Source organism: Salmo salar, chromosome 03, assembly GCF_965601325.2.
Source record: "Salmo salar chromosome 03, fSalSal1, whole genome shotgun sequence".
NCBI classification, from domain to species: Eukaryota; Metazoa; Chordata; class Actinopteri; order Salmoniformes; family Salmonidae; genus Salmo; species Salmo salar.
In genome coordinates this window covers 36,076,191-36,103,171 of record NC_138293.1, presented here as the reverse complement: position 1 = coordinate 36,103,171, position 26,981 = coordinate 36,076,191, and the positions used below count along the sequence as shown (strand labels likewise).

The window sequence follows — 26,981 nt, the reverse complement described above, 5'->3', positions numbered from 1 at the left end:
GTTACGTTCAGTACATGGCTCCTATTTTGTATTTTCGTCATGTTTATTATTATTATTAAACTCCCCGTCTGCATCTGCTTCCCTGACTCCCTGCGTATTCATTACAGCCTACATGTCGGGTATTTTTTTTTAATGACAGGCCTGATGGAAACAGAACACTTCTCGGTAAACTTTCCAAACGACAACAAAACAAAATATGGTAGACAAGGTGGAATCTTTTTATGTGGGTAAAATTAATTATGCGAGAAATGTCGGTGGAAACGCTTTTATGCGCAAATATTGATATAATAACCATCAAATCGAAGTAGAGTCACGTGATGACATTGTGTGGTCCTCCCACTACGACTCGTCAGGAAAGCATGCAGTTTATTAGGCTACAGATTAAATAAGTTGTATTGAAGTTATGATGAACTTCACAGAGTGGTGAATTTGTAAGTCGCTCTGGATAAGAGCGTCTGCTAAATGACGTAAATGTAAATGTTGAAAGTGCAAGGTGATGAGTTTGAAGCGCCTTTCCAATACCTATCCAGTGTCTTATTCTGGTGACATGATCATTGATGTTTTGCTGCCTATTGACAAATAAAAATAATATCGCTCTTTTGTCCATAATAATATAATGTAGGGTAGGCTATATACCTGCACTGTTGGCCCATCTGTGAGCTGTAGGCTAGAGTGCCCGTTCCAATATCAGTGTGGGCACACTCGCTATATAACGCAACATTTTTCGAGAGAAAACCATCCGTAGAGTAGAAAATGCGATGGAAACACATTTAACTTGTATTTTTTTATTTAACTGCAAAAGGTATTTTTATGTATGCAACGTCCTCACGCACAGCCTTTTATCCTCAACAAGTCAATTTGAAGGAAACACAAAGTGCGATTTTATAATATTCGCGTGAAAATCTGTCGCTAATTGGATGGAAACCTAACTAATGTGCATTTGATCTCCAACTATTTAGCAAAAATAAATAAATATGTATTTATTTATTTAGCCTGTTTTGCATGTTATTTTGGCATTCATACGTGTCACATGTCAGTTTGCAAACAATGTAAAAAAATATATAATAATTGCGTTAATAGTAAACAAACAAACATGGTCTCTTTTTTGCTTTCTTGAGTAAGGCAGCTCCAAAATACAGGTGTTTCAGCCTAGCTCAGTTTCACAAAGTTCTATCAACACATTGACTGTAGTACTCACACTGGGATAATACTTGACCACTGCTATTCTTTTTCCGGGATGCATACAAGGCCTTCCCCCGTCCTCCCTTCGGCAAATCAGATCACGACTCCATTTTGCTCCTCCCTTCATATAGACAGAAACTAAAACAGGAAGTACCCGTGCTAAGGTCCATTCAGCACAAGTCTGACCATTCGGAATACATGCTTCAAGACTGTTTTGATCACGCGGACTGGGATATGTTCCGGGTTGCCTTGGATAATAACATTGATGTATACACGGACACGGTGGCTGAGTTTATAAGGAAGTGTATAGGGGATGTTGTTCCCACTGTGACTATTAAAACCTACTCAAACCAGAAACCGTGGATAGATGGCAGCATTTGTGCTAAACTGGAAGCGCGAAGCACCGCATTTAACCATGGCAAGGTGACTGGGAATATGGCAGAATACAAACAGTGTAGTTATTCCCTCCGTAAGGCAATCAAACAGGCAAAACGTCAGTACAGAGACAAAGTGGAGTCGTAATTCAACGGCTCAGACACAAGACGTATCTGGCAGGGTCCACAGACAATCACAGATTACAAAGGGAACACCAGCCACGTCGCGGACACCGATGTCTTGCTCCCAGACAAGCTAAACACCTTCTTTGCCCGCTTTGAGGATAACACAGTGCCATCGACACAGTCCGCTTCCAAGAACAGTGGGCTCCCCTTCGCCGTGGCTGACGTGAGTAAGACATTTAAGCGTGCTAACCCTCGCAAAGCCCTAGCCGCGGACTCAGAGCATGTACAGACCAGTTTGCTGGAGTGGTTACAGACATACTCAATCTCTCCCTATCACAGTCTGCTGTCCCCACTTGCTTCAAGATGTCCACCATTGTTCCTGTACACAAGAAAGCGAAGGTAACTGAACTAAATGACTATTGACCCATAGCACTCACTTCTGTCATCATGAAGTGCTTTGAGAGGCTAGTTAAGGATCGTATCCTTGGGGCAGCAGCGTAGCCTAGTGGTTAGAGTGTTGGGCTAGTAACCAAAAGGTTGCAAGTTCTAATCCCTGAGCTGACAAGTTACACATTTGTTGTCCTGCCCCTGAACAAGACAGTTAACCCACTGTTCCTAGGCTGTCATTAAAAATAAGAATTTGTTCTTAACTGACTTGCCTAGTTAAATAAAGGTAAAAAATATTACCTCTACCTTACCTGACACCCTAGACCCACTTCAAAATACTTACTGCCCCAATTGATCCACAGATGATGCAATTGAACTGCATGCTGCTGTATCTCACCTGGACAAGAGGAATACCTACAGTTGAAGTTGGAAGTTTACTAAGGTTGGAGTCATTAAAACTCATTTTTCAACCAACTCAAATTCCAGAAAATGATGTAATGCAAATGTCTTGTTAACAAACTATAGTTTTGGCAAGTCGGTTAGGACATCTACTTGACACAAGTAATTTTTCCAACAATTTTTCCAACAATTGTTATTTCACTGTATCACAATTCCAGTGGGTCAGAAGTTAACATAAGTTGACTATGCCTTTAAACAGCTTGGAAAATTCCAGAAAATGATGTAATGCATTGTGTACCACCACCCGCCAACCCCTCTTTTACGCTACTCTGTTCATCATATATGCATAGTCACTTTAACCATACCTACATGTACATACTACCTCAATAAGCCTAACCGGTGTCTGTATACAGCCTTGCTACTGTTATTTTCAAATGTCTTTTTACTGTTGTTTTATATATTTCTTTACTTACACACATACAATAATTCCCAACGAAAACACAAAGAATAATTCCCAACGAAAACACACACACACACACACACACACACACACACACACACACACACACACACACACACACACACACACACACACACACACACACACACACACACACACACACACACACACACACACACACACACACACACACACACACACACACACACACACACACACACACACACACACACACACACACACACACACACACACACACACACACACACACACACACACACACACCTTTTTTTTCCGCACTATTGGTTAGAGCCTGTAAGTAAGCATATCACTGTAAGGTCTACACCTGTTGTATTCAGCGCACGTGACAAATAAACTTTGATTTGATTTAATGACTTTAGAAGCTTCTGATAGGCTAATTGACATCATCATTTCAGTCAATTGGAGGTGTACCTGTGGATGTATTTCAAGGCCTAACTTCAAACTCAGTGCCTCTTTCCTTGACATCATGGGAAAATCAAAAGAAATCAGCCAAGGCCTCAGAAAAAAAATTGGAGACCTCCACAAGTTGGTTCATCCTTGGGCAATTTTCCTTGAGCAATTTCCAAATGCCTGAAGGTACCACATTCATCTGTACAAACAATAGTACGCAAGTATAAACACCATGGGACCAAGCAGCCGTCATACCGCTCAGGAAGGAGACGCGTTCTGTCTCCTAGAGATGAACGTACTTTGGTGCAAAAAGTGCAAATCAATCCCAAAACAACAGCAAAGGAACTTGTGAAGATGCTGGAGGAAACAGGTACAAAAGTATCTATATCCACAGTAAAACAAGTCCTATATCGACATAACCTGAAAGGCCGCTCAGCAAGGAAGAAGCCACTGCTCCAAAACCGCCATAAAAAAAAGGCCAGACTACGGTTTGCAACTGCACATGGGGACAAAGAACATACATTTTGGAGAAATGTCCTCTGCTCTGATGAAACAAAAATAGAACTGTTTGGCCATAATGACCATCGTTATGTTTGGAGGAAAAAGGGGGAAGCTTGCAAGCCGAAGAACACCATCCCAACAATGCACGGGGTTGGCAGCATCATGTTGTGGGAGTGCTTTGCTGCAGGAGGGACTGGTGCATTTCACAAAACAGATGGCATCATGAGGCAGGAAAATTATGTGGATATATTGAAGAAACATCTCAAGACATCAGTCAGGAAGTTAAAGCTTGGTCGCAAATGGGTCTTCCAAATGAACAACGACCCCAAGCATACTTACAAAGTTTTGGCAAAATGGCTTAAGGACAACAAAGTCAAGGTATTGGAGTGGCCATCACAAAGCCCTGACCTTAATCCTATAGAAAATCTTTGGGCAGAACTGAAAAGGCATGTGCGAGCAAGGAGGCCTACAAACCTGACTCAGTTACACTAGCTCTGTCAGGAGGAATGGGCCAAAATGTGGGTAGCTTGTGGAAGGCTACACAAAACGTTTGACCCAAGTTAAACAATTTAAAGGCAATGCTACCAAATACTAATTGTGTGTATGTAAACTTCTGACCCACTGAGAATGTGATGAAAGAAATAAAAGCTGAAATAAATCATTCTCTCTACTATTATTCTGACATTTCACATTCTTAAAATAAAGTGGTGATCCTAACTGACCTAAGACAGGGAATTTTTACTCTGATTAAATGTCAGGAATTGTAAAAAACTGAGTTTAAATGTATTTGGCTAAGGTGTATGTAAACTTCCGACTTCAACTGTATGTAAGAGTACTGTTCATTGACTATAGCTCAGCCTTAAACACCATAGTACCCTCCAAGCTCATCATCAAGCTCGGGGCCCTGAGTCTGAACCCTGCCCTGTGCAACTGGGTCCTGGACTTCCTGACAGGCTGCCCACAGGTGGTGAAGGTAGGAAACAACACCTCCACTTCACTGACCCTCAACACAGGGGCCCCACAAGGGTGCATACTTAGTCACCTCCTGTACTCCCTGTTCACCCATGACTGCGTGGCCCCACACGCCTCCAACTCAATCATCAAGTTTTCAGATGACACAACCATAGTAGGCCTGATTACCAACAATGACAAGACAGTCTACAGGGAGGAAGTGAGGGCCCTGGCGGAGTGGTGCCAGGAAAATAACCTTTCCCTCAACATCAACAAAATGAAGGAGCTGATCTTGGACTTCAGGAGAAAGCAGAGGGAGCTCTCCCCTATCCACATCGACGGGACCGCAGTGGAGATGGTGGAAAGCTTCAAGTTCCTCGGCGTACACACCACTAATGATCTGAAATCGTCCACCCACACAGACAGTGTGGTGAAGAAGGCGCAACAGCGCCTCTTCAACCTCAGGAGGCTGAAGAAATTTGGCTTGGCAACTAAGACCCTCACAAACTTTTACAGATGCACAATTGAGAGCATCCTGTCGCGCTGTATCACCGCCTGGCACGGAAACTGCACCACCCGCAACCGCAGGGCTCTCCAGAAGGTGGTGCGGTCTGCCCAAAGCATCACCGGGCACACACTGCCTGCCCTCCAGGAAACCTATAGCACCCGATGTCACAGAAAGGCCAAAAAGATCATTAAGGACATCAACCACCCGAGCCACGGCCTGTTCACCCCGTTATCATCCAGAAGGAAAGGTCAGTACAGAAATATCAAATCTTGGACGGAGAGACTGAAAAACAACTTCTATCTCAAGGCCACCAGACTGTTAAATAGCCATCACTAGCCAGCTACCACCCGGTTACTCAACCCTGCACCTTAGACATGGAATCACTGGTCACTTTAATAATGTTTACATACCGCTTTACTTATTTCATATGTATATACTCTATTCTATTCTACTGTGTTTTAGTCAATGCCACTCTGACATTGCTTGTCCTAATATTTACATATTTCTTAATTCCATTATTTTACTTTTAGATTTGTATTGATGCGAATTGTTAGACATTACTGCACTGTTGGAGCGAGGAACACAAGAATTTCACTACACTTGCAATAACATCTGCTAAATATGTGCATGTGACAAATAACATTTGATTTGATTTCTGTGGTGGTGGGGCAGCCAGCGGAAAATACGGAGCGTAGGGGTTGCTAATGTTCTCTAGGTGCACCGTGATTGCCTCGCTGTTCCGTCACCTATGGGGAAACTACATCATAACCGCAAAATCTACGGGTAGAGCTCGAAAATTCAAGAAAATTGACTAGAGATAAAATGTCAAATCACATTATATCTACTGTAGCTTTGACTGGACTGATCATGTCAACATCATACTTTCAACATTTTTGCTAGCAAGAAAGCAGTCATAATCATGAATCAAGTCAACAATCTACTGCCAAGTCCTTTTCAATCCTTGTCATATGAAGAGAAATAATCTAAAACATATCGGTGCTCATCGGCCATTGGACATAAACATTCCACAATCAGTTGGAAATCGCAAATTGAACAATGAGTGGTTTGGAAGGAATCAATGGCTAACTGCAAGCGTTGCAAAGCAATCACTAGCCTGCTATTCCATGGAGTGGATGTGTGGTCCAAAGTCTGGGTTTAAGGGTCTCTTTCCCATGCTTAAAAGGATAAACATTAATTGGGCCATAAAAGGTTGAATATTGGCCATGCTGTCAATCCAGAATGACTTCTGCTGCGTTCAAAACTAGAAACTCGTAACTGGGAAATCTTAGACTTCAATGAGTTCAAGACAACTGGGAAAATACGTTTTGAATGGTCATCCAACTCGGAATTCAAAGTTGGGAACTCACGCCTCTTTCTAGAGCTCTGACCTGAAGTTCACTGACGTCATAATTCGAGTTCCGGGTTCCCAGTTAACTTGAAAGCACCATAAATCCAGAGAATGCCAGACTTTGATGACAAAGTTTCATGACAAAATTTGCCCACAAGAAGGATCGTCGTGCCACCTTCCTATTCAAGTGAGCACAGCCCAATGGTCCAAAAATGAATTGTATGCTGTTCCATAATTATGTAATATTCCAGGGAGATATGTATACTGTAGCTAAGAAAGTAATACTAAGTGTATGTTGTGTAGTAAGTTGTTGTGCCCATGTGTCTCATCCTAAATATTTGTTCCCTTTCACACTCATAACTTAGCCTACTGTTCTGACTTGATGGTGCACATGTAGCCTATAATGTAATCATCAAATATTGCAATAGCTTTCATTGTCTGCTTATTCGCCCCCTTTATTTATCCTACAGTTCTGACTTGGTGTATAGGGAGAATACTGTAAGAACGGCCCATGTTCTGAATTCTGTCGCTGTACATTTCAAAAGTGCTGAATTACTGACAACGTCCGTCCTAGCTCACTTATTGTCTTAATCAAAATTACGGATTGCCTCTTATTCACTCGTCGTCCCCTTATGTGATAGCTAGTACATCCCAATTGTCAGTAGAAACCACATTTATTTAAGCAAGTCAGCCATATCAGCTATGTTTTTTTTAAAGGCAGTAAATGAGGCTGAATGAACTGCTTCCCTGACAGACAAGGTTTCCCTGACAGCCAGGTGGTAAGGATTCACTCCATGGTGCTGAAAAGAAAGCTCTGTTGTTGGGACAGCTTTATGTAGGCCCTAACCGTTTCTGGACACCGTTTGTCACCTTTATAGTGCAATTAATGTATGTTTAGTGTTGTGTTGTGGATTTGCTGGCATGCATCCCCGAAAAATGTGGGAGTTTGCCCCACCAAGATTTACATGCTGAAATTGCCACTGCTAATGTGTATGGGGAAACATGCCCTACACCCAACTCCCACCTAATGCTCTCCCTTTGTGGCTTTATTGATTTTCTCCAGTGATTAATTGGACACAAGGGGAGCTGAGGTGTGACCAGGTACCAAGAAAACTTACTGCCCATGTCCTCTGTGGCCATCCAGAAAGGCCATTCTACAAACAGCATGCCTCTGTTAGTGGATGTTCAAATATGAAATTGCAAAAATCTCTCTCTCATGAAATTGCAAAAATCTCTCTCTCTCCTTTTGATGGAAGAGATTACATAATATATGAATTGGAGTACTTTTCCCTCAACATGCATCTAATATCAGAGCTATCACCATATCTCCCTCCTCCCCTCTTCTCTCCGAACACTCATGCACAGGGAATCGCTGTGACCATTTTGAAGATATTGTAGCATGGTTCATCGCGCTCTAGCGACTCTATGTGGCTGGCCGGGCGCCTGCAGGCCGACTTCGGTTTTCAGTTGAACAGTGTTTCCTCCGACACATTGGTGCAGCTGGCTTCCGGGTTAAGCTGGCGGGTGTTAAGAAGCACGGTTTGGCGGGTCGTGTTTCGGAGGACGCATGACTCTACCTTCAATCTCCCGAGCCTGTTGGGGTGTTGCAGCGATGAGACAAGATTGCAATTGGATGTCACGAAATTGTGGAGAAAAATAATAAAAAATAATAATAATATTAGGCTACTAGGGAATTCTAGATTGAACTAATTGTGAGTTTTAGTTGAATACAAAAGAAAGGCTCCGATGTAATGTTACTGAGCCATACCAGCACGGAGAGGAAAAACAGAATAGGTATTGTTGCGTGTAAAAGTTGAATTCATTAATACCTTTTCAAGACAAGAACGGGACAACATTAGAAAAGCCTGCTGTGCATAGATTATGCACACGAATTTATAATTTTTTTTGTCTACTTTTCCAATCATTAAAGTAATCTGGCAGAACCAAGCGATCCCTGTCATCCACCAAAACTTAGTCCAGAAGCAGACTGGAAGACCGTCCACTCAGGAGAAGGTTGGCCGCCGGGCTGAACAAACAGCAGAAGTGCTGAAATTTGATGACGTGGTCACCAACCTTGGCAACCACTTTGATTAGGATTCAAAACATCAACTTAAGGCTACAGTTTTACACACACATAATGCACACCCTTAGGAGGCTGAAAATATTTGTCATGGGCCCTTGGATCCTCAAAAAGTTCTAAAGCTCCACCATCGAGAGCATCTTGACTGGCTGCATCACTGCTTGGTATTGAAAATGCACCGCCCTTGACCACAAAGCGCTACAGAGGGTGTTGTAGACAGCCCAGTATATCATGGGCCCGAGCTCCCTGCTATCCAGGACCTCTATATCAGGCGGTGTCAGAGAAAGGACCGAAAAATGACCAAAGACTCCAGCCACCCAAGCCATGTACTACTATTCACTTTGTTACCATCCGGAAAACGGTACCGGAGCATCGCCTCTCAGGCCAAAAGGTTCCTAGACAGCTTCTACCCCCAAGCCATAAGACTGCTAAATAACCAGACTGCTAAATAGTCAATTAATGGTACCTGAACTATCTGCACTGACTCTATCTTGCACTGACCCTACGCACACTCACTAGACTACATATACAAACCATATACACACTCACTAGACTATATATACAGACCATATACACACTCACTAGACTATATATACACACCATATACACACTCACTAGACTATATATACACACCATATACACACTCACTAGAAAATATATACAAACCATATACACAAACCATATACACACTCACTCACACATATTCACATACGCTACATATGCTCCCACTCACTCTTACCGACACAACACACACACTTTTATACATAATTTGCTGGTGCTACTCTGTTCTTTATTTTATTATATTATTTATCCTGATACCTAGTCACTTTACCCTGCCTTCATGTACATATCTATCTCAAATACCTCATTATTATCTATCCTGATACCTAGTCACTTTTACCCTGCCTTCATGTACATATCTACCTCAAATACCTCATACCTCTGCACATTGATCTGGTACAGTTACCCCATTCTTGTGCATATTATTTTATTCCTCATTGTGGTACTATTTTACTATTTGTATTAGGATTTTTAAACTGCATCGTTGGGAAGGGCTTTTAAGCAAGCCTGGTCTACACCAGTTGTATTCAGAGCATGTGACCAATACAATTTTGATGAGGTGAGTTTTATGTAGGTACCAAAAGGGGGTTGGCATCAATCAGAGAGGAGCTGTCAGTGGTGCAGAAGTTCCAGTCCTACACCCAAGATGCCGACCAGAACTACGACTTTGCCAGCAACAGTGTCGTCCAGCATCTTGAGCCCGGCGATGAGATCTACATCAAGCTGGACCGGGGATAAGGCAAGAAGTACAGCACCTTCTCCGGCTTCATAGTCTACGCCGATGAACAGATCATCTATTTTACGCTAGGCTATTCACTTCATCTGCTATATTCTCTCGTTTAGATTGGTTAACCCGCTGTCGTTTAGAAGACAGGTGGTTAAAGAGAAACTGGGGGACCTTGACACAGAAGTGAACCTTTAAATTTACACTATAATGGATGTTTAGTTTTACGAGTAAAAATCTCCAAATGATGCAATGTCCAATAAAGAAAGTTGAACACGTGGAAACAAGGAAGGTGATGAGTGAATGTTTCATGTGTATAAGCCAATATTAATGCAGGTTAAACAGGAATGGTGTTAATGCTTCATTGCTGTTCATGGCTTTTGTCATTGGGTCAACTAATCAATTCATTTCAATTGGTCTTGTAAGGCATCTCAGTTCATGTTAGTCTATAGAATATGGGAATAATACTCAGAGGTGATTAAAACTCTACTGTATGAAGTAATGTTTGGTGTGTTTCTGTCTGCATCTTACTGCATTAGTAACAGATCAGCAATGCAGTATCAGACTACTGCATTAGTGTAAAAGAGCTATCATTATCATCATACACAGTCCAATTGAACCTTTTCCTGGGAAATGAATTAAGTGCTACTTCACTAAGATGAATTAGGCCTACAGCCAGTATTTGAAATGGAAACGATACATTATACGGAAGAAAAACATGCCACTAGAGAAAATAAATCAAAACCAATTTTAATGACTTTGGTACAGTATTCATGTAAAAATCAACAGGTCAGTTCTAATTTTAGCAGAGCATTAAAAATGGTAAGAAAATATTCCTGGGTTACATTTCCCTCTGAATGGCAGGCTACCATGATGTTCGATTTGGTGATGTATCAGGAAAAAAAAAAAAGGCACTCCCTACTCCCTAACTTTTAAAATCCTATCACACTGTCCTAAAGTGACATAATGGTTATGTATTGTCTGCTGTGATGTCGTTGCTCATGTGGTGAAGTCCCTCTGTGATGCCACCTGTTCTCAGAAGGAGACCATGTCCTTCAGGATGACCTACCAGCCAACCAGCCCCCTCCCATAGGAACCCATTGGGTGAAATCACAACCTACCAGCCAACCAGATCCCCTCCTATAGCCACCCAGTCACAGTGTGACATCACGAAAACTCATCTAACAAGCTTTGAGTGCAGAGCATACTAATAAAGAACTTTTGGTACCCCAATATCTTTTAGTAGTAAAAAAAAAATAATCTAACGGGAACAATGTTACTACTTTTCACAAAGAATCTTTGTTAAATGTCATTACCACAAACGAAGCTCCTATGGCTTTCAATAAAACTAGTCAGAACAGAGAGCACCATATTTATGAGTAGAGTACCAAGTGCAGACGATGTGCAGTCCACGTCCTTGAGTTTGTTTGGGGCAGAAACTGTTGCTTTGTGTTGTTAAATGACATTCGGTTTCTGTGTATATTGGCACCACATTTATATTTAGTCTGTGACTTATTTTCTAGCTGGATGGTTTAATTTATTTGCTTACAGTATTAATTATTAATCACAAACATTAATTGAAGCTTTGATTCAGTCATGGCTAGTAATTGTGTGACAAATAAAAATATTTGATTTAACGTTACTCCTCACTCAGCTATCAGAATGTTGTTAGTGTTCAATCCAAGGTTTTTTCCTTGTTTACTTCTCAATAGCACACTTTAATTCAGTAAATCACAGACAAGTAGCAAGAATAAAGTGTCAACTTCTGACGTCAATTGCATTTGGTAATTTGCAAGTAATAAAACTTTTTTTTTTTACTGTGAGTTCAGTAGCTGTTGCAAAGGATAAAGGCCTATGGAACAGCTTTTCTATCTGATTCTGATCCTTCATTTGAATGTGAGCCAGCGTTTGGGGTTGTCTATGAGGATCTTGTCCACCTGGGTCTGGTTGATCCCTCTTTTCAGCATCTTGGGCACGATGTTCTTGAGTATGTGTGAGTAGCCGTGCCCTCCGTACTTGGTGAGACGGTTCTTGGTGTGGATGTCGTGGGCAATGACAATGTTGTCCTCATATCCCTCCTGGACCAGGAACGCCAAGCTAGAGAGGGTGGGAGACACAGGCACAGTAGCGCACACACACACACACACACACACACACACACACACACACACACACACACACACACACACACACACACACACACACACACACACACACACACACACACACACACACACACACACACACACACACACACACACACACACACACACACACACACACACACACACGAGTCTAATGGCGCTGGAGTTGATGGCTGCCGTTTTACGGGCTCCTAACCAACTGTGCTATTTTATTAGTTTTTTCACATTGTTTGTAACTTATTTTGTATATAATGTTGCTGCTACCGTCTCTTATGACCGAGAATAACTTCTGGACATCAGAACAGCGATTACTCACCTCAAAATGGACAAAGATGTTTTTCTTTAATGAGTCTGACATGAAGGATATGCTGCTTTCTCGGGAACGGGCCCAAATCACTGTCATTTGCGTGAAGAAAATATGGAGAAAAAGGGGGCGAAGGTCGGGCTGCCTTCGGAGAATTCGTAGGCAAGTGATATGTAATATCTTATGTTTAATCGAGACGTGGCTGAACGGCGACACGGATAATATAGAGCGGCGGGATTTTCCATGCATCGGCAGGACAGAGAAACTATGTCTGGTAAGACGAGGGGCCGAGGTGTGTGTCTTTTTGTCAATAACATCTGGTGAGCGATGTCTAATATTAAAGAAGTCTCGAGGTATTACTCGCCTGAGGTAGAGTACCTTATGATAAGCTGTAGACCACACTATCTACCAAGAGAGTTCTCATTTATATTATTCGTAGCTGTCTATTTACCACCACAAACCGATGCTGGCACTAAGACAGCACTCAACCAGCTGTATAAGGCCATAAGCAAACATGTAAATGCTCATCCAGAAGCGGCGCTTCTTAGAGGCCGTGGACTTTAATGCAGGCAAAGTTAAATCAGTTTTACCCCATTTCCACCAGCATGTGCGACCAGAGGAAAAAATAAATAATAATTAACTCTGGACCACCTTTACTCCACACAGAGACGCATACAAAGCTCTCCCTCGCCCTCCATCTTGTAAAGTGACCATAATTCTATCCTCCTAATTCCTGCTTACAAGGAAAAACTAAAGCAGGAAGTACCAGTGACTCGCTCAATACGGAAGTGGTCAGATGACACGGATGCTACACTACAGGACTGTTCTGCTAACACAGACTGGAATCTGTTCCGGGATTAATCCAATGGCATTGAGGAGTATACCATCAATAAGTGCATCGACGACGTCGTCCCCACAGTGACCGTACGTACATGTCCCAACCAGAAGCCATGGATTAAAGGCAACATCCACATCGAGCTAAAGGCTAGAGCTGCCACTTTCAAGGAGTGGGACACTAATTCGGATGATTACAAGAAATCCCGCTATGCCCTCAAAACGAACCATCAAACAGGCAAAGCGTCAATACGGGATTAAGATTGAATCCTACTTCACTGGCTCTGACGCTCGTAGGATGTGGCAGGACTTATAAACTATTACAGACTACAAAGAGAAACCCAGCCGCGAGCTGCCCAGTAGCACTCACGTCGGTAGCCATGAAGTGCTTTGAAATGGCTCACATCAACAGCATCATCCCAGATACCCTAGACCCACTCCAATTCGCATACCGCCCCAACAAATCCACAGATGACGCAACCTCAATCGCACTCCACACTGTCCTTTGCCACCTGGACAAAAGGAACACCTATGTGAGAACGCTGTTAATTGACTACAGCTCAGCGTTCAACAGCATAGTGTCCACAAAGCTCATCACTAAGCTAAGGATCCTGGGACTAAACACCTCCCTCTGCAACTGGATCCTGGACTTCCTGACTGGCCACCCCCAGGTGGTAAGAGTAGGAAACAACATATCTGCCACGCTCATCCTCAACACTGGGGCACCTCAGGGGTGAGTGCTTAGTCCGATCCTGTACTCCATGTTCACCCAGGACTGCGTGGCCGAACACGACTCCAACACCATCATTAAGTTTGCTGACGACACAACAGTGGTAGGCCTGATTACCGACAACGATGAGACAGCCTATAGGGAGGAGGTCAGAGCGCCAGGACAACAACCTCTCCCTCAATGTGAGCAAGACAAAGGAGATGATCGTGGAGTACAGGAAAAGGCGGTCCGAACAGGCCCCCATTAACATCAACAGGGCTGTAGTGGAGCGGGTCGAGAGATTCAAGCTCCTTGGTGTTCACATCACCATAGAACTATCATGGTCCTAACACACCAAGACAGTTGTGAAGAGGGCACAACAACACCTTTTCCCCCTCAGAAGACTGAAAAGATTTGGCAATGGTCCCCAGATCCTCAAAAATTTCTACAGCTGCACCGTCGAGAGCATCCTGACCGGTTGCATCACTGCCTGGTATGGCAACTGCTCGGCATCTGATCATACGTCGCTACAGAGGGTAGTGCGAACGGCCCAGTACATTACTGGGGCCAAGCTTCCTGCCATCCAGGACCTATTTACTAGGCGGTGTCAGAGGAAAGTAAAAAAAATGTCAAAGACTCCAGTCATCTAAGTTCTCTCTGCTACCGCACGGCAAGCAGTACCGGAGCGCCAAGTCTAGGTCCAGCTTCTCCCCCCAAGCCATAAGACTGGTGAACAATTAATCAAATGGCACCCCTGACTATTTAGATTGCCTGCCTGCCTGCCCCCCCCAAAATTTGTTTTTACACTGCTGCTACTCGCTGTTTACTATCTATGCATAGTCACTTGACCCCTACCTACATGTACAAATTACCTCGACTAACCTGTACCCCTGGAAAATTGACTCAGTACCGGTACCCTGTGTATATAGCCGCGTTATTGTTATTTTATTGTGTTACTTTTTTTTTTTACTTTAGTTTGGTAAATATTTTCTTAACTCTTTCTTGAACTGCATTGTTGGTTAACCTGTTGGGGGTAGGGGGCAGTATTGACACGGCCGGATAAAAAACGTACCCGATTTAATCTTGTTACTACTCCTGCCCAGTAACTAGAATATGCATATAATTATTGGCTTTGGATAGAAAACACCCTAAAGTTTCTAAAACTGTTTGAATGGTGTCTGTGAGTATAACAGAACTCATATGGCAGGCAAAAACCTGAGAAGATTCTGAACAGGAAGTGGCCTGTCTGACAAGTTGTTCATCTTGGCTCTTTTTATTGAAGACTGAGGATCTTTGCTGTAATGTGACACTTCCTACGGCTCCAATAGGCTCTCAAAGCCCGGGAAAAAGCTGAATGATATCGAGGCAGCCCCAGGCTGAAACACATTTACGCTTTTGGCAAGTGGCCGATCAGAGGACAATGGGCTTAGGCGCGTGCACGAGTCGACCCCGTGCTTTATTTTCTTTCCTCTTTTTACCTAAAACGCAGATTCCCGGTCGGAATATTATCGCTTTTTTACGAGAAAAATGGCATAAAAATTGATTTTAAACAGCGGTTGACATGCTTCGAAGTACGGTAATGGAATATTTAGAATTTTTTTGTCACGAAATGCGCCGTGCTCGTCACCCTTCTTTACCCTTTCGGATATTGTCTTGAACGCACGAACAAAACGCCGCTATTTGGATATAACAATGGATTATTTGGGACCAAACCAACATTTGTTATTGAAGTAGAAGGCCTGGGAGTGCATTCTGACGAAGAACACCAAAGGTAATAACATTTTTCTTATAGTAAATCTGACTTTGGTGAGTGCTAAACTTGCTGGGTGTCTAAATAGCTAGCCCTGTGATGCCGGGCTATCTACTGAGAATATTGCAAAATGTGCTTTCACCGAAAAGCTATTTTAAAATCGGACATATCGAGTGCATAGAGGAGTTCTGTATCTATAATTCTTAAAATAATTGTTATGCTTTTTGTGAACGTTTATCGTGAGTAATTTAGTAAATTTTTAGTAAATTCACCAGAAGTTTGCGGGGGGTATGCTAGTTCTGAACGTCACATGCTAATGTAAAATGCTGGTTTTTGATATAAATATGAACTTGATTGAACAAAACATGCATGTATTGTATAACATAATGTCCTAGGTGTGTCATCTGATGAAGATCATCAAAGGTTAGTGCTGCATTTAGCTGTCTTCTGGGTTTTTGTGATATTATATGCTAGCTTGAAAAATGGGTGTATGATTATTTCTGGCTGGGTACTCTGCTGACATAATCTAATGTTTTGCTTTCGTTGTAAAGCCTTTTTGAAATCGGACAGTGTGGTTAGATTAACGAGAGTCTTGTCTTTAAAATGGTGTAAAATAGTCATATGTTTGAGAAATTGAAGTAATAGCATTTCTAAGGTATTTGAATAACGCGCCACAGGATTCCACTGGCTGTTACGTAGGTGGGACGATTTCGTCCCGCCGACCCTAGAGAGGTTAAAGGCTTGTAAGTAAGCATTTCACGGTAAGGTCTACACCTGTTGTATTCGGCACATGTGACAAATAAAATTTGATTTGATGCACGCACACACATCAAAAGAGATCCATGGGCGTTATTTAACTTTTTACGTTTGGTAAAGTATTATGAAGTAGATACAGACAACCAAATTGACCTAGTTTAGCTGCATTTGTCTAGTAGGTAGTTTGGTAGCAAAGAGCACTCACGCCTTGACTCTCTGGCTGTCACTGGGCATGTCCACCTCCAGGTTATAGGCGTAGTTCAGCGTCTCCATTCCAAACAGGTCGTATTCCAGGTAACTCCCCATCTTTGCAAACTCCAGCAGCTCTCCATTGTCAAATATGGTCCTGTGTTAGGGAGAAAAGAAACATGAATAATTTAGTCACTCATCACTGAAGCTACCTTTGAAGCATCAGCAGATTAAAATTCTCCACAATACGCCTTAACACATTCCTGAACAATTACAGTGTATTCGGAAAGTATTCAGACCCCTTCACTTTTTCCACATTTTGTTACAGCCTTACTCAACAAAAAATAAATTTAAAAAATCTGATCTACACACAATACCCCATAATGACAAAGCGAAAACAGGTTTAGAAATGTATAAAAAAATGAAAAACAGAAATACCTTAGAAGTATTCAGACCCTTTGCTATGAGACCTGAAATTGAGCTCAGGTGCATCCTGTTTCCATTGATCATCCTTGAGATGTTTCTACAACTTGATTGGAGTCCACCTGTGGTAAATTCAATTGATTGGACATGATTTGGAAAGACACACACGTCTATATAAGGTCCCACAGTTGACAGTGCATGTCAGAGCAAAAACCAAGCCATGAGATCCAAGGAATTGTCCGTAGAGCTCCGAGAAAGGATTGTGTCAACGCACAGATCTGGGGAAGTGTACCAAAACATTTCTGTAGCATTGAAGCTCCCCAAGAACACAGTGCCTCCATCAGTCTTAAATGGAAGAAGTTTGGAACCACCAAGACTCTTCCTAGAGCTAGCCTCCCAGCCAAACAGAGCAATCAGTGGAGAAGGGCCTTGGTCAGGGAGGTGACCAAGAACCTGATGGTCACTCTGACAGAGCTCCCGAGTTCCTCTGTGGAGATGGGAGAGCCTTCCAAAAGGACACTCCACCAATCAGGCCTTTATGGTAGATTGACCAGACGGAAGCCACACCCTAAGCACACAGCCAAGACAACGCAGGAGTGGCTTCGGGACAAGAGCTTGAGAGGATCTGCAGAGAAGAATGGGAGAAACTCTCCAAATACAGGTGTGCCAAGCTTGTAGCGTCATAACCAAGAAGGTTCAAGGCTGTAATCGCTGCCAAAGGTGCTTCAACAAAGAACTGAGTAAAGAATCTCAATACTTATGAAAATGTGATACTTTTTTTTTGCTTTGTAACGTAACAAAATGTGAAAAAAGTCAATGGGTCTGAATACTTTCTGAATGCGCTGTAGAAGCTTGCTTTAAGTATAATTGTTTATACTATATTATAAACCCATGTAGGCTCTGACTTTTTCCTGACCATGTGACTGACCAGGGGAAAAAATCCTGCCACCCCTCCAGTCCACTCTGGGTCCTGAAAGCTCTCACCTATCCAGGTGTGACATAACAGTCTTGCTGATGTCACCTCCAGCTTCCTGCAGGAGACGGACTATCTCAGCCGGTGCACCAGGGTTCCGTCCTGGGTGGATGATGACTGGGCAGCCCAGCTCGGTCTGAGCGTGTGCAGTGGCTTGCAGCACTTTCTTCTCACTGTCCGTGATTGGCCAGCTGCAGCCGATCTCTCCAATCACACCGCAGCGGATCTCGGTCCCATCTGCCCCGTGGAGAACCTCACTGATGATGATGTCTGTGAGCTGGAGAGAGAAGTCGGGTGTTAGTCAGGGGAAGTAGTGGCAGACAATGGACACAAACTGGCCATAGCTCCCTCAGGTGGGAGACAGCTGACCAAAGCCACTTGGATACATTTGACTGAGACAGGGCTTCTACAAATGGGCCAGTATACCTTCACACAGACACAAACTAACATAAACCTCCCCCACCTTCTCCACGGTCATCTTCCTGGTGGCCTCAGAGTGGGTGGCATCCACATAGTACCCCGCCCCTCCTATGATGTGGACGCCCGATTCCTTGGCCAGCTGTTTGAGGCAGGGCAGATCCCGGGCGATACCCTGGGTAGTGTTTTCTACGATGGTTCCCCCTCCTGCCTTTCGGTACTCATGCAGCTCTTCCCGCACAGCATTGGTCTCCTGCAGCAGCAGCAGGTTCTCATGGCTGAAGAAGATTGTTACAGGGACACAGAGATTTGTCTATTGGCTTCAGCCTGAACACGTTCTAGACTGCCTGCTGTACAGGTTCTAGATTACCTGCTGTAAAGGTGCTAGACTACCTGCTGTATGGTTCTAGAAATCTGCCTGCTGTACGGGCTATATAGACTACTTGCTGTTAGGATGCTAGACTACACTGAGCGTACAAAACATTAAAAAAACACCTGCTCCATCCATGACAGACTGACCAGGTGAATCCAGGTAAAAGCTCTGATCCCTTATTTATGTCACTTGTTAAATCCACTTCAATCAGTGTAGATGAAGGGGAGGAGACAGGTTAAAGAAGGATTTTCAAACCTTGAGACATGGATTGGGTATGTGTGCCATTCAGAGGGTGAATGGACAAGAGAAAAGACTTAAGTGCCTTTGAACAGGTATGATAGTAGGTGCCAAGTGCACCGGTTTGTGTCAAGAACTGCAACGCTGCCCGTTTTTTCACGCTCAACAGTTTCCTGTGTATATCAAATCAAATTTATTGGTCACATACACATGGTTAGCAGATGTTATTGCGAGTGTAGCGAAATGCTTGTGCTTCTAGTTCCGACAGTGCCGCAATAACTAACAAGTAATATCTAAAAATTCCACAACAACTGCCTAATACACACAAATCTAAGTAAAGGAATGGAATAAGAAACTATAAATGTAAAAGCACTACTGTTCAAAAGTTTGGTGTCACTTAGAAATGTCCTTGTTTTTGAAAGAAAAGCACATTTTTTGTCCATTAAAATAACATCAAATTGATCAGAAATATAGTGTAGACATTGTTAATGTTGTAAATGACTATTGTAGCTGGAAACCCGCAAAACACCAGTCTCAATGTCAACAATGAAGAGGCGACTCTGGGATGCTGGCCTTCTAGGCAGAGTTGCAAAGAAAAAGCCATATCTCAGACAGGCCAATAAAAATAAAAGATTAAGATGGGCAAAAGAACACAGACACTGGACAGAGGAACTCTGCCGAGAAGGCCAGCATCCTGGAGTCGCCTCTTCACTGTTGACGTTGAAACAGGTGTTTTGTGGGCAATATTTAATGAAGCTGCCAGTTGAGGACTTGTGAGGCTTCTGTTTCTCAAACTAGACACTAATGTACTTGTCCTCTTGCTCAGTTGTGCACCGGGGCCTCCCACTCCTCTTTCTATTCTGGTTAGAGCCAGTTTGTGCTGTTCTGTGAGGGAAGTAGTACACAGCGTTGTACGAGATCTTCAGTTTCTAAGCAATTTCTCGCATGGAATAGCTTTCATTTTTCAGAACAAAAATAGACTGACAAGTTTTAGACTAAAGTTATTTGTTTCTGCTATTTTGAGCCTGTAATGGAACCCACAAAGGCTGATGCTCCAGATACTCAACCAGTCTAAAGAAGGCCAGTTTTATTGCTTCTTTAAATCAGACAACAGCTTTCAGCTGTGTTAAAACATAATTGCAAAAGGGATTTCTAATGATCAATTAGCCTTTTAAAATGATAAACTTGGATTAGCTAACACAACGAGCTATTGGAACACAGGAGTGATGGTTGCTGATAATGGGCCTCTGTATGCCTATGTAAATATTCCATTAAAAGTCAGCCGCTTCCAGCTACAATAGTCATTTACAACATTAACAATGTCTACACTGTATTTCTGATCAAGTTGATGTTATTTTAAATGGACAAAATGAGCTTTTCTTTCAAAAACAAGGACATTTCTAAGTGACCCCAAACTTTTGAACGGTAGTGTATTTCCTCCTAATATTGTACAATCTGTGTGTCGCTTCATTGGCCTGGGCTATTGTTCTTTTTTTAAATTCAAGACCAGCTTGATCTCAGTTTGTCAGTCAGAGTAGCCACTCATTTTGGTAATTTGTGTGGTATTAAAAAAGCTATAAAAAAACTAAACTAAGTACCTATGATTTCTTTTTTTCTATGATTTCTTAATCCAGCCCTGCTCAAAGGTATGCTTTCAGTTTTCAGAATTAGAAGTGTGTGGGCTGGGGATGAAAATGAAGAGGAAAAAAAATATCTGCCCAATGTGGGATTAGGGTGGCAGGTAGTGGTTAGAGCGTTGGGCCCATAACCAAAAGGTTGCAAGATCGAATCCCCAAGCTGACAAGGTAAAAATCTGTCGTTCTGTCCCTGAACAAGTCAGTTAACCCACTGTTCCTAGGCCGTCATTGTAAATCAGAATTTGTTCTTAACTGACTTGCCTAGTTAAATAAAGGTTAAAGAAAATTTTAAAAATAACTCACAACCATTGAACTATGAGCCAAGTTGTCATGACCACCATTGCCATCTACTTCTTGTTAAGATGATGTAGCTACAAATATAAAAGTATAATCCTCATAGCCTACATTTTTTTTCTTTTTGGAAAAGCACATAATGTGTAGGAAACGTTGAATTTGGTCATATAAGGAAATGTGCCTTACTGCCTTTTGAATTTTGAGTAACTTCAGTAGTCTAGTCAAGAAAGCATCATGCAAAATATATTGGCACACTATACTTACCAAGACCATTGCCAAATAAGGCGTGCTGTCACCTACTTTTATAGTAAGGCTGAGGTGATACCACCCAGCACATCTAGAAGGGAGTGTATTTCATACCGAACACCTCCCTTGAGATGACGTAGAGGCACGTTGCACCTTCTCAAGGTGCCTACACATCATGATGTCAATGGTAGAGTTGAACCGCTAGGGGCAAAAAGAGCTAGATTTACTACTGAAGGACCAAACTCTATCACTTTTGTAACGAACTGTCAAAATGAAGACCAGAATCGACTTGTTTCACTATAACGAAGACATCTGGTTTTCGATTATGTTATTTTTTTTCTTCATAAAAGTTACTCTTTAAAAAAGTGTGATTTTGAGATCGAAAAACTGATGAACGTAAACCTAGAAAAACTCAACGGAGAAAAAAGAATTTGGGAAAAAACGGAATCAGGCAAAAATAAAACTGGTTTTATAAAGCCCTATGACTGGAGTAATTTTCTTTTTAAATGAGAAGATGAGATGTTTCTGAACACTTCTAAATTAATCCTGATAATGCCATGGTTAAGAAAAATCATGAATGAATCAAATCAAAATCAAATCAAACTTTATTTGCCACATGCGCTGAATACAACAAGAGTAGACTTTACCGTGAAACGCTTACTTACAAATACTAAACTTTTGACTACATTATTAAACTAAGTGAATTTGTCCAAATAATGATGACTTCTTCAAAATGGGGAGACTAGAAATTAAAGGACTTTATGCATCTAAACAGTAAAACAGATATGTATGAAAATACCCTCAAATAAAATCTGACATTATGTACTGTCACCTAATATGAAACATTCTCTCTCAAATCTAAAATGCTGGAGTATAGACCCAAATGAAATAAAAAATGTGCTTCACTGTCAAAATACATATGGAGGGGAGTTTACCTGCTGTAAGGGTTCTGCTTCAGCCAGAATAGATTCTTCATCTGGATGGGGGCCTGGGCCACAGTCTCGTCCCCCGGGGCCGGAGAGAAGTAGCAGCACTCAAAGGTCATGGTCAGGTGCTCGTGGGTCATGGTTCTACCCAGCTGGTCGGGTTCTATCGGACCCAACACCGTCTGGACCTTACCGCTCAGTGCTGACATGGTTGGGTCTCTGGGTTTTAATCCTGCAGAATAGAATATTTTATAATTACTACATTACACATAACATATTAGTTATGAGCTATTCCAGTACTGGAAAAACATCCCTTAGTAAAAAAGATGGTAAACAGAGTGCAGTATAACTGCATTATGCTGCAAATACTGCATCCAAAATAAAATAATTTACTGCAGTAATTTTGCAGACTAACTGCAGTTATTCTAAAATTACTGCATCCAAAATACCACAGTCGACTGCAGTTACTACACTTCTACAGCAGTTTCAAAACTGCAATCTTTTTTTAAAGGGAAAACTATTTGGTTGATGGATAGTTCCATGGATTACTGGTTTGATTGAGACCAGCATGAAAACACAGAGATAGAAAGCAAGTGGACACACTTCTTTCACATGAATAGATATGACTAGACAGGTGCCCACTCAAGCAGGGTTGCCATGTTTGTGGTTTTCCGGTAAGAATTGGGCTACTTTGAAAACGATGTCGCGGGTGAAAATGTATTGTTCGTAGGTTTCAGGGCTACTTCTAAATTGCACCGCGGCCGCCACTGCATTTCTCTTTTAAAAAAATATCTATATTTCGCTGTGACCTGCTGTTGCTGACTATCAGGCAGTGAGCAGGCTGTTACTGAGTGAGGAGGGGAAGAGCCAGCCGGAGGGGTGTGTGCGTTAAGGGGATTGGTTGAGAGAGCGGTGAGACAGAGCAGTATGCGTGCACATCGTGACAACTTTTTAACCGGTTGTTGGTAGGTCATTACGGAGACACCTATTTCAACCCCCTTTTCCATAAAACATATTAACGCGCTAAAACTGACATAGCGTCGACAAAGCATTGGAAAACTAGAGCTCTTTAGATACATTGGTTCAGAGGCGGTTTAAAGTAAACTGCATTCTAATGTCGACGTTTCCTTTGGGAAACCGTATCAAGCGAAGGTTTTTACGCATGCTCAGTTCTAGGGTCTGGAGCGCTGAGCGAGTGGATATTTGAAACGGTAAACTGACATTAAAATGTGTAGAATGATACATTTGCATCTGTTGGCCATCAAACATGTTATTCATGTGGTTGCCATTGTAGGCTACCATTTCATACAATAAAAATGTTGAAATCACTGGAGTCTATGCAAATCAATGTGCCACTTGTGTAGCCTACCCGGAGCTGGCAAACATATTGAATAAATAGCCTATAACTTAAGTTTGCTGTTGTAGCCTTGTATCTATGCAATTAAAATGGCCATGTTTAGTCAAATAAATTGGAAGTGATCAATTGTTATCATGGTCACAGCTCTATCGTAAATGTATCATCCTCCACATTTAAAGTCAGTTTCATCGTGGACTTCGGCATGTTGGCCTATCAGGGCCTATAGGCTACCTGCATCTAGCTCAGCAAACCATGGCAAAGTTGAATTGCAATTATAAACACAGATTTTAGTCAGTAGCCTACCCTATTGAAATGACAAGTACATCTTGCAAATAGGCAATTTTTTATTTAACCGTTATTTAACTAGGCAAGTCAGTTAAGAACAAATTCTCATTTACAATGACGACCTACCAAAAGGCCTCCTGCGGGGACGGGGGATTAAAAATAAATTAAATAAAAATATAGGACAAAACACACATCATGACAAGAGAGACAACACAACATTACATAAAGCGAGACCTAAGACAACATAGCATGGCAGCAACACATGACAACACAGCATTGTAGCAACAAAACATGGAAGCAGCACAAAACATGGTACAAACATTATTGGGCACAGACAACAGCACAAAGGTCAAGAAGGTAGAGACAACAATACATCACGCAAAGCAGCCACAACTGTCAGTAAGAGTGTCCATGATTGAGTCTTGGAATGAAGAGACTGAGATAAAACTGTTCAGTTTGAGTGTTTGTTGAAGCTTGTTCTAGTCGCTAGCTGCAGTGAACTGAAAAGAGGAGCGACCCAGGGATGTGTGTGCTTTGTGGGGAACTTTAACAGAATGGGTGTTGTATGTGGAGGACGAGGGCTGCAGTAGATATCTCAGACAGGGGGAGCGAGGCCTAAGAGGGTTTTTATAATGGTTTGTAGTCTTAACATCTGGCACATAATAATGGCACCATTGACAGAAAACAGCCAAACGTTCGTTTTTTGAAGTTCGTCCAAGTGTTTCTTGAACAGAGATTGAGATCCTCTGTCCAACTTAGATCATTCAAACTCTCCTATCATATTTATCTATAGTTATGCACATGCGTAAACAGGATTTATTAATAATTATAAACTGGGTGGTTTGAGCCCTGAATGCTGATAGGTTGAAAGCCGTGGTATATCAGACCGTGTAGCACGGGAATGACAAAAAAAGTATCCAAAGAACAACTCTTAGTTGTGGTAAATTGGCCATATACCACACCCACTTGGGCCGTATTGCTTAATCATAGCAGTCAAAACAAGTTAAATCGACATCCATTGATGGAATATTACCTGGCAAGTTTAATAAGGGTGATTTATATGCTCTTGCGACATTCTTAAACTCTCAATAATTATTATTTTGATGGAAAACCAAATTTTGCTTCTTAGCCTGTCGTTATATGACGTCGATATTTATTCTTAATTCGCTCAATAACATTATGGAAAAAATGTTTATTTGATAAATGTGGCAACTCTTTTTATGTGAAAAAATATTGGGCTAGTTTTCAGACCTTGTGGCAAGATTTTAGCTAGACCTGGCAATCCTGCACTGAAGAGCCCTTTAGACCTATGGTTGTATACAAGAGGTCAAGTGCCCCCATTTTAACTCACATGTCCTGCTAACTTGTCTACTGCAGTCTCTGGTGCGAATAAATATAATTTAATTGTTCCTAGTGTTATTTTCTCACAAAAATAATGCATTCTTGCACCGTTAGTTTTAGATGTTGTATCACACTTGTGATCTCGAATTATTTAACATGCAATCAACTGAATGTAGTAACTGAGCCTAGTAAATACAGCGGGCTGAAGCATGCAACTGCGATTTCTGCAAATGCAACTGCTATTCAGTTCAATACTGAAAAATATACATTCATTGTTCATGACACTACGATGTATAAAAAAATTATATTATACCTGGAAATCTTGCTTCAATTCACTAGTCCAAACGTTCTTCTTAACTTGCAAATGAGAGGAAGATCCAGGAAGCAACAAGTCGTGCGATTAGGCAGTCTTAACTATCGCGAGAATTTGACTGATACAAAGTATGTTACTGTAACCCGCCGGAATGTATCGTACATCATAATGAGTAAATACATTAGGCTACTAAATGACATTACTCATACGGTCATTGACATATTAATATAGCCTTCAAGAATATCCTACCACCATGTGTTTGAAGAACTGAGTATTCTTGCAAAATGCTACACACCATTTACAGTGCCTTCAGAAAGTGTTCACACCCATTGACTTCTTCCATATTTGTTGTGTTATAGCCTTAATTTAAAATTGATTACATTTAGATTTTTTTGTCACTAGCCTAAGCACAATAACCCATAATGTCAAAGTGGAATTATGTTTTGGGGAATTTTTACAAATTAATAAAAAATGAAAGCGGAAATGTCTTGATTCAGTAAGTATTCAACTCCTTTGTTATGGCAATTCCCTTACGTAAAAGATTGCAGTACACTGCAGTATAACTGCAATTAGAGTGCAGTATAACTGCCATGTTTTTAATTTGTCATTATTGGGTATTTGTAACGGGTGAGTGACTGGTTGCCGGGAAGTCAGGCGCAGGAGAGCAGAGATGGGTGATAACAGGAGAACTTTAATATACACCCTGGCCCAAAGGCACAGGCGAGGCAGCACAAAGCACAACCACGGTAACATGAACCGGATTAAACAAAACAAACAAACCTAGCTGTCAAGTGTCAATGTGCAGTGGGTAGGACGGAGTCAGGCGCAGGACACAGAACTGAGTAAAACAACATACTTTACTCGAATAAACCACAAAATAATTCCACGCAGGGAAAATACTCCAGCTCACAGAAATAGCGAACACTTAACAACGAACAATCACGCACAAAAACCATGTGGGAACCAGAGGGTTAAATAGGGAATAAATAATAATGTAATTGAAACTAGGTGTGTACAATCAAGACAAAACAAATGGACAATGAAACGTAGATCGGTGGCGGCTAGAAAGTCGGTGACGTTGACCGCCGAACGCCGCCCGAACAAGGAGAGGCACCAACTTCGGCGGAAGTCGTGGGAGAAACAGAGGGTAATATACATTTAGTCTGATGAGGGAATGTGAACCAGGTGTGCGGGAAAACAAGACAAAACAAATGGAAAATGAAAGGTGGAGCGGTGATCGCTAGAAGACCGGTGACGTTGAGCGCCGAACGCTGCCCGAACAAGGAGGGACCGACTTCGGCGGAAGTCGTGACAGTATTGTGTGTAAAAAAATAACAAAGATTTCATCTATTTTAAATTCAGGCTTTAATACAACAAAATGTGGAATAAGTCAAGGGGTATGTACTTTCTGAAGGCACTGTATAAGAGGATTGATTGCAA

The 26,981-nt window shown here is 41.8% G+C and overlaps 1 protein-coding gene and 1 long non-coding RNA gene across 3 annotated transcripts; one reads left to right on the top strand and one right to left on the bottom strand.

Annotated features, from left to right (window-relative positions):
- The first annotated feature begins 1,351 nt into the window (after positions 1-1,351).
- Positions 1,352-10,531, top strand: LOC106600457 (uncharacterized). 2 transcript variants are annotated; one of them, XR_014391881.1, is made up of 4 exons: positions 1,352-1,905; positions 2,022-2,081; positions 2,432-2,511; positions 9,884-10,531. It is a non-coding gene; the product is annotated as an uncharacterized LOC106600457 (long non-coding RNA). The 2 variants fall into 2 exon arrangements; XR_014391880.1 differs by having other exon boundaries at positions 1,352-2,081.
- Positions 10,532-10,767: 236 nt separating this feature from the next.
- pter (phosphotriesterase related) lies at positions 10,768-25,594 on the bottom strand. Its single transcript, NM_001141822.1, has 6 exons — positions 25,542-25,594; positions 22,255-22,477; positions 18,579-18,810; positions 18,127-18,392; positions 16,736-16,876; positions 10,768-12,130 (listed from the first exon to the last, which is right to left on the bottom strand). The coding sequence occupies exons 2-6, from the start codon at positions 22,452-22,454 to the stop codon at positions 11,920-11,922; spliced, it is 1,050 nt and encodes a 349-aa protein (NP_001135294.1). The 5' UTR covers positions 22,455-22,477; positions 25,542-25,594; the 3' UTR covers positions 10,768-11,919.
- Between the last annotated feature and the right edge of the window lie 1,387 nt (positions 25,595-26,981).